This window comes from Leptosomus discolor, chromosome 10, assembly GCF_034619465.1.
Source record: "Leptosomus discolor isolate bLepDis1 chromosome 10, bLepDis1.hap2, whole genome shotgun sequence".
Taxonomy (NCBI): domain Eukaryota; kingdom Metazoa; phylum Chordata; class Aves; order Leptosomiformes; family Leptosomidae; genus Leptosomus; species Leptosomus discolor.
The window spans coordinates 13,899,507-13,908,007 of NC_141400.1; the positions used below are offsets into that span (position 1 = coordinate 13,899,507).

Consider the following 8,501-nt stretch of genomic DNA (forward strand, 5'->3'; position numbering starts at 1 on the left):
CCCTGTCCTGCCAGGGCATCTGCCAAGGCCCTGATTTACGCTCCTATTTAGATAAGGGAGCCGGAGCGGGGGGGAGCAAAGCTGGCGTCAAAGTCACAGGACACCCCGGGCTGCCGCTCGCTGGGCGCTGATAAGGAGGTGGCCGAGGGGCCGGGGCCAAAACCACGGCCCTCCATCCCAGGGCAGGGGGTGGGTGCGAAGTTCAGTGGTTCCTGCTGGGGTTGGGGTGTTGGGAGCTGCGGAGACCCGGGATAACCTCACCCCCCCGACATGCGACATCGCCCCCTCCTCCCACCATCACCCAGCCGTGAGGGCAGGAAATCTTTCTCTGGGAAGGATTTGAAGGAAAACAGGTGGAGAGAAACGTGGTTCCTCCCACCATGCCTGCCATAAATCGCCTAATCTGAACTGCTCGGCGTTCCCCCCCTGCGCGAGCGGGGAGACGTGAAATTAAAGAAACTCACCAAAAGTTTGAGAAGTGCTAAATTTGGACGCCATGACAAAGGCAGTCTGGTTTGATTTAGAAGGTGTCGGCACGAAAAGGGCTCTTGTTTTATTATTTTATTAAAACACGAATGATTAGAACGATTTTCCAAAGGAAAATCAACCCACCGGTCCCACTATTTGCTCAGCTGAGCACTTCCAAACTGCGCAGGGAGCAGGAACCTCCAGTGCCGGGGGCAGGGGGGATAAAGGAAGATAATGCCCAGGCTTGGGCTGGGCTTACCTGGCTCAGCGGCCGGAGGCTAGAGGTGACTCTGGTGCCTGGCTCGAGGTGACGGCTCCGAGCTGGATGTGGCCGTGAGTGGCCTGTGCAATGCAGGGCTACGGGATGGACGGGGTTTTTTGGTGGGGGATGTTTTCCAGGGATGGGGTTGAGTGGCACAGACCCCAGCCTGGCGGTTTGCTGGATCGGGGCTTTTGTAGGACTGGGGAGAGGCTCAGCGAGGAGCCTGGCTGGTTTGTAAGAGGAAGCAGGGCACTGCAGGTGATGCTGTGCCGGCATGGGGGGGTGGGCAGGGCATGAAGCACGACCCATGAACCTCTCCCGGTTAGCCACTGGCCCCGCCACCTCCGAGCTGGGCTCAGGGATCCCACCCAGCCATGGGTGCTTTGGAGGAAATCAGGGACACGATGCCCTACCCAAGGCCTGTCTCCAACGGGAGAGCAATCACTAGCAAATGTTTGCAGGACGCTTGTTCAAAGGGGGTGGGGAAGTGGGAGGGGGGGTGCAGCAGCTAAGAACAAAGCTGGGGGAGAGGCGAATTTGGGCAGATCCGGTACAGTCACCCCACCCCCCCCGCCCTGGCCGCTGGGGCCCAGCAGAACCGGAGACCCGCTTGCACCCTGCCCCAGCCCCCCCGGCCTCCTGCCTTTGCAACTCGCCTTGTAACAACTAACGATGGAAAATCCGAGGCATTTAAGTGGCTCCCGAATCCGCCCGGGAACCGTGATTGAGAGAAGTCAAATAAAATTTGTCATCTTTAAAATGCAGGAGGACGTTAATGGTGTGTTAGCCCGGATGATTAATACAAGCGCCTGCAAACAACCCTCCAACGTTTCCACCCTCCGCTGCAAGATGAATCGCTGGAAAGCGCTGTTAATCGCTAACATACCTTGGGCCCAAAGCCCCTTCCTGCCCCGCCGCGCTGTGATCGCCACCGCCGTGCCCAGGCTGTCCTCACTGGGAGTAACTGGAGCAAGAGCAGGGGTCAGCCCCAATGTCACCCGGTCAGGCTGGGGGTGAAGCGCAGGGTCTGGGAGCCGTCACACTGGGGATCTTTCTCCCGCGGGTGCAGAGGCGAGCGGGACACGCTGTCCACTGCAGGGCCCCACGCTGGGCTCAAGTTTTGGGGGCTGTGGTGAAGTGTAAGGTCCCAGCCCCAACGGGACCGCACAGCCCTTTTGTGGCCAGGCTGGGACAGAGAAAAAAAAGGCAGGTCCCCACTGTCCTATCTTAAATACGTTTGTGTGTGGGGATAGTATAATTTTTGTATGTTTATGTACATGTGCGCAGTGTCTGCGCATGGATGTGCAGTATACATGTGTGTTTATGTGCCGCACATGCAATGTGTGTCTGCATACACTGTGTGTGTGTGTGCAGCATGTGTGTGTATGTAATATATAAAGGGTGGCATTGTGTGTGTAGCATATGTGTGCTGCTGGTGCGTGTACATAATACATATGGATGCGGTCAAGTGCATGCGTGTGACGTGTTTGTGGTGCGTGTACATACAGCACAGATTTGTGTGCAGTGTATGCAGCATCGCTACGTTTGCGGTATGGGTAGGCAACACGCCCAGCATATCTGTGTGAGCAGCACACACGTGTGTGGTGCAACGGCATGCGTGTGCAGCACAGATCTGTGCAACGCAGGCATGTGTGGCACACGCGTGCGGCGTGCCCGAAGGCGTGCAGTGCACCTCTGCGGGCATCGTGCCCTTATGCAACACACGTGTGCGCACAGACCACGAGTGGGCAACGTGCCCCTTGCGCAGGGAGCCCACCTCGCCGTCACCGCCGCCCCCGCCATGCCCAGCCCGGCCTCCCCCTCTCCCCCGTCACCCAGCTCCCTCGGCGGAGGCTGCTCCCGCCCCGGCTCCGGGCGCGGCACCCGGCACCCAGCACCCCGCACCGCCCGGCCGGCCCCGCCGCCTCCCCGCGCTCCGCTCCCACGGGGACGAGCCTTCCCCGCGCGGGGACGGGACACGCTGGTCCTGGGGCCGGGCGCTCCCCTCGCCAGGGGCTCCGGCTTTTGGGAGCAGAAAGCCCCCGGCCCCGGAGCGCCCACACGGCCCGACCCGGCCGTCGGGGGTGCGGACACCCGCGGCTCCCCCGCACCCGCTGCCGCCTCTCGTTCCCCGCCGGGCGCGGCTGCTCCCCGTGGGGGCTCGGACACCCCCGCCCCGGGAGCGGGGAAGCGGAGGGGATGGAAGCGCGACGGTGCGGGGGGCTATGGTGTGTGTCGTGTCCCCCCCTCGGGTCACTCCTCACCGAGAGCAAACAGCGGAGGTGTGAGCCCAAATAAACCGAGTCAACAGCGCGGCGCACGCCCCCCTCCGCCGCCCCGCTCCCCCCCGGGGCCCCCGAGTATCCTCCCCTGCCCATTGGCTCCGCGGCGGGGGGGGGCCCGGCCCTATATAAAGGCAGGGCTGGGAGGCTGCAGAAGGGGTTAAAAAAAAAAAAAAAAACAAACCAACAACCACCCACCAACCCCAAACCAACCCCAAAACAACAAACCCAAAACCCCAACCGCACCGCCCCAAACCCCAAAGCCGGCCACCACTATCGCAGCCCCACGCCGGAGCCGCTTCCCCCGCCGCCGCTGCCCACCGCGCCCGCCCGGCGGGGAGCGCTTCCCGGCCGGCCGCCGCGGCCATGGTGCGCTGCTGAGCGCGGCCCCCGGGGCCAGCGGGGCGGACCATGAACCTGGTGGGGGGCTACCAGCACCACCACCATCACCACCATATGCTGCACGACCCTTTCCTCTTCGGGACGGCGGCGCGGTGCCACCAGGAGCGCGCCTACTTACCCGGCTGGGTACTCAACCCGGCCGAGGTGACCCCCGAGCTCGCCGGGCAAAGCCCTAGCTACGGCCCCGCCGAGTACGGTCCGACCGCCCAAGGGCGGCTGGAGGCTCTCAGCGGCCGCCTGGGCCGACGAAAAGGGGTCGGAGGACCCAAAAAAGAGCGACGGAGGACGGAGAGCATCAACAGCGCCTTCGCCGAGCTCCGCGAGTGCATCCCCAACGTGCCCGCCGACACCAAGCTCTCCAAGATCAAGACCCTGCGCCTGGCCACCAGCTATATCGCCTACCTGATGGAGGTGCTGGCCAAGGACAGCCAGCCCGGGGACACCGAGGGCTTCAAAGCCGAGCTCAAGAAGGCCGACGGCAGGGAGAACAAGAGGAAAAGGGAGACGGTAAGAGGCGGGCCGGGACACCGCTGCCCCGCTCTCCCCGGGCCGGGAGCGGGAGGGGAAAGCCCCGGGGCTTGGGGGGAGCGGGGGAAAAAACCTTCCTGGCCCCGCTGGAGCCTTTTTATTTTCCAGCTTAAAAAGAATAACAATAATAATAAAAAACCCCACCCGTGGGAGGCACCTCGGCGGAGAAAAGTCCGCCTCGACTTGCCCGAAGGGCTCCCGACGGGCCGGGCGGGCTCCCGGGCGCTTTCTCGTTTGTCCTTCCCTTCTCCCGGCCGCTTTCCCGGGACGAGCGGAGTTTCGGAGTGAGCGCGGCCGCTTCTCTCCCCGCAGCAGCGGGCAGGGTGGGGACACCAAAAACCCCTTCTTTATCCTCGGACTGATAAAAGCCGCTCGGAGTCGCGGGTCTTGGCTGCAGGGAGCCCCCGGGACCTCCTCTCCGCTCCTGACCGCTCCTTTCTCCCCTCCCTTTCCCCGTCTCCTCTCCCGCAGCAGCCCGAGGTCTATTCGCAGCCTTTGGGCCAAGGCGAGAAGAAGCTGAAGGGCCGGACGGGTTGGCCCCAGCAGGTCTGGGCTCTGGAACTGAACCCCTGAGGGCTGCCCCGACGGCGCTCCCCGCTCGCCCCTCCATGTGCAATGTCGGAGAGAGCCCGGCCCGGCCCCCGGAGCCCATCCAGGCGCAGGATGCGGGTACCCGGCCCGGCTCCCCCCGCCCCGCCGAGACGGATGCTCCGCGGGAGAGAAGCGAAAGGCGCCTGGCGGGGCCGGATCCTGCCCGCCCCGTCGGCAGCGGGGACCGACCGGGCCGTTTTCCCCTCTCGCCCCGTCCCCCGTTTGCAGTAATCCTTGCTCCTTCCCGCTGTCAGCAGCGATCGGCGGCTCCTGCCCTCCCGGGCCGGGCTGAAACGGTTTGATTCGTTTGCTGTTGTAAATACGAGCGTCCCCGTCCCCGTCCCCGTCCGCTGCCTGACCGACTTGTGGCTGCGGTGAAACTACCTAGAGGTGCATTTGGGAACACTCGTGTGCCGGGTTTTCTACCTCAGATCTGCATGACCACTTCCCGAGGGACCGGGCGCGCCACACCACGTATTTAAAACGGAATAATTAAAAAAAAATAAATAAAATAAAATTTAAACTTTATGCAAACAGCCTTGGGTCCGACGCCTCTGCCTTCCCCTGCTCCGGAGATCGCGCGGCTGCAGCTGGGTCCCCTGCCCGCCTGCCTGCCAGGGTGAGGGGTGCTGCGGGATTAAGGACCCCCCTGAAGTCAGTGCCCTGCTATGGGGCCGATCCGTGCGAGGGAATTCCCTCCCGTGGGGCTCGGGCAGCTCTGTGGGATCCTTTGGGACTTCTTTGTGCCGTGTTTGCTCACCCCAGGAGCTGGCAGGGCTCTGCGAATACATACCCACAGCCTGTCCCTGTGCACAAACTCTGCCCTTGCCCTGCAGCCCCTTCCCTCCTGAGCCAGGGGACCTGACAGAGTGACTGGACTTGTATTGGCTTGGGGAAGGACGGCAGGATCAGGCCTTCACAGCACCAGGATGGCGCGAGCACTGTAGAGCTGTGGAGCCCCAGTTTGATTGTTGCCACGCAGAGAACTGGGGCTCAGGTCCCCTTCCCTGCCCAGGCAGCAGCTCCCCTGCACTTTCTCACAGGGGTTCCCTCTTAGGCACTGCTGCAATTTGAAGGAGCAACGTCCCCTCCTCGCTCTCCGAACACAACGGATACCACCAGCCTCGGACACGCCAGCACTCACGCACCCCGAAGTTGTCTCTGTCCCCTCTCAGGCATAAATCCTTAATAATCCTTACTAATTAAAACCAAATCCTCGTTCCCTTATTCTGTGCACACACGGATCTGTTACTGAAGGGTAGCTTCCAAGACGTGCGTGCACAGGCTCAGGGCCTGATCCTGCCTTCCCAGCCTGGCTACGCCGCTGTTCCCAGAGACACCAAGATAAACCCTGCCGCTCTGCCGGCTGCTCAGGGCAAAGAAAACTAGCATGGGGAAGAGCTGTACACTATAGTAGGGTTAATCTGAGGGCTCAGCTGGGGGCATTAAATTTTCTATTTTAAACCAAGCTTTTGGTTGCAACTAAAGGTGTAGAAATAGTGATGCAACATCCATAGATCACTGACACGTTGATGAATCTGTGGCTTGCACACACCAAAAATACCCAAGCTCACCCGTGGGGAAGCAGCTCGGGTTTTGTGACTACTTTGTGCATGTGTAAAAATACAGATGGATGGACACAGAAGCGTGGGGGGGAAAAACGGCGTAATTGAAGCTCACAAACGATCGGGCTGTGTGAATCAGCCTTCCCTTCCTTTGGAGCAGCTGCACGGGTGCCTTCGCAGCCCCTGATCCGTTTTCTGATCACTTTGAACAAGGCTAAGATGAAAATTGACTGCCTGAGCAGAGCAATGCCTACAGTGGTATTGTTTTGTTCAGGCTATAAAAAGTTTAGCATGGCACTGAGTTCATGGGTGAAGCTAGAACAGGGCATTTCTAAAAGCAAACACATCCAAGGGGAAAAAAAAAAAAAAAAAAAAAGAAAAAAGAAGACAATGTACAGAAAATCAGCCCTAAACACCCTCTTTTGTGGCTAAGTTTCACAATCCCTTAAAGGGCTGGGGTTTTACGGACAAGCTCCCAAGCCATCACTAACACTGTGATCCAGCTCCCTGTGACTGTGTCCAGCCCAAATCCTGTTCACATGTGCCAGTCCATGTCCCCATATCCCTACGGCACCAGCTGGGACATCGGATGAGAGAAAGGGTTAAATGGGAACCGTGGGACTTGCTCTGCTGTGTACAGCTGGGGGGGGAAAAAACTGCACAGGAGTCACTGTCCTCAGTCCAGGCACACCAGGCTTTCTCTGGAACATCTTTTGCAGCCTGGGGACCCTCCCCTACCCCACCAAAAACCTCTGGTGTTTTTTTCCTTTTCAGCTTTGCTTCTGGGAAGGGGGTACCTTGCAAGCCGGGGCAATGCTCTGCCTGCACCCACAGGATTGTTGCTTTTCTTGCCACTGGTTTCTGGTAGTGGTACTTGCTGGCTGCAAACTTCTGGGGAAGGGGTCCCCCATGAGAGCCTCCATCGCTCCTTCCCAATTTTGCAAGCGAGAACGCTCTCAGTTTCCGAGTCTGCAGAGGGTTTCCCTGCCCAGCAAGGGGATTTTCCTGCAAGGTTGGCTCAGCATTTTGGGGGAGGGTCGGTGAAAAAAACCCCACACTAAACATTTCCTGTACCCGTGCCTTCACTGCTCCCCAAAGCGCACGCGTTGGAGGGGGTGTGTTTGCGTGCAGTGAGCTCTGTCCCCACCTTGGCACCACACAGGCAGCTCTGCCGCTCCGGGGCTGGGCAGGGGTGTCGATGTTGAGCTCAGGACTAGGTCCAGCGTAGGATGGGGTCACCCCAAAAGAGAGAGGAGCTGCAAGGGGTGGTGGGAGCCCTGCACACGGGCAGCATCTCTTCCTCAGGCAGCATGTCTTCCTCAGGCAGCAAACCTGAGCAACTGGGAGAGGCAGCAACTGGATTCCTGGTGCTGGCTGCACCAAACCTGGGTGGAAGAAAAACAGTTGGGCCATGGGTTTTGAATTTTTGGCTATCTGAGAGCCCAGCTTATCAGCCAGAGGAGGTGGCCCTGCACACCTACGGCTCGACCCTGCCATGAACTTGGCGCCGTGGGGAAGCAGCGTGCTCCCTGCGCGCAGGCTGGAGGCGGCAGTTGCCCGGACAGATGCACACGCACGCAGGGATCGCTTGGCCCTGGGGCAACATCATACGTGCCGTGTCCCCTGCCACTGGAATCCAGCCACCAGAGATGGTGGAGGGGACACGGCCACCCTGCTGCCTGCCCTGCCTGGCCCTTTGTCCCCCTGCCTGGGCAAGGGGGCAAGCATTAGGGGCAGAGGGGCTGGTGGGCGCTTCCCACCCCACGCTCTGGGGTTTGGCGTGCAAAGAAATGTTGGGTTTTTTTTTTTCCTGCCAAGCCCAGACCCTGCTTCTTGTTGTTGTAGGTATTTATGGGCCTGTTTATCTGATCTCGGGGGAGCCTATGCTTATCTCAGAAGCAGCAAGGGAAGGGTTACACTGGACAGCTCGGTAGACAGTATGGAGCCAAATAAAATACCAATCTGAAAAAAAAAAAAAAGAAAAAAAAAAGGAAAAAAAAAAGAAAAAAAAAAAGGAAAGGAACACCCAACCACCCTCTCACCCAGGAGTGTGAGGGTACCTGGAGCAAATCTGCAAGGCCAGGGGAGTGTCCGATACTTCTGCACAGCTCCACTTCCCCGCTCCCTGGGCTGAATCCTGGAAGGGACCCAGCTCCGCACACACCCACAGCAGCCCCTGGATGAGCACAGGCCAGGCTGCAGGCTGGGACCCAGCTTGGCATGTGGTGGCCCCCAAAACAGCTGCTGGTTTCAGGCAGACGACACAACCCTGGGGAAAAAATGCCCAGGCAGGCAGCGGAGGAGAGCATGTTTTAACGCCACTGAAAGAGGGGAAGAGAAAGAATTTTTTTTTTTTAAGATTCAGGTCAGTTGTGAGGGCAGTTCGGCCGTGATGCTGCTGTT

General features: G+C 59.8%; 1 protein-coding gene across 1 annotated transcript; it reads left to right on the forward strand.

The window, feature by feature from the left end:
• The first annotated feature begins 3,423 nt into the window (after positions 1-3,423).
• HAND1 (heart and neural crest derivatives expressed 1) lies at positions 3,424-4,515 on the forward strand. Its single transcript, XM_086471096.1, has 2 exons — positions 3,424-3,921; positions 4,414-4,515. Exons 1-2 carry the CDS (start codon positions 3,424-3,426, stop codon positions 4,513-4,515), a joined length of 600 nt encoding a protein of 199 aa, XP_086327222.1.
• The last annotated feature ends 3,986 nt before the right edge of the window (positions 4,516-8,501 follow it).

What these genes read in the sequence shown, in the direction of transcription:
- HAND1 (XM_086471096.1), top strand. Translation starts at nt 3,424, where the DNA reads ATGAACCTGGTGGGGGGCTACCAGCACCACCACCATCACCACCATATG. An exon ending in ACAAGAGGAAAAGGGAGACG is followed by an intron (nt 3,922 to 4,413) that starts GTAAGAGGCGGG and finishes CCTCTCCCGCAG; the next exon opens with CAGCCCGAGGTCTATTCGCA.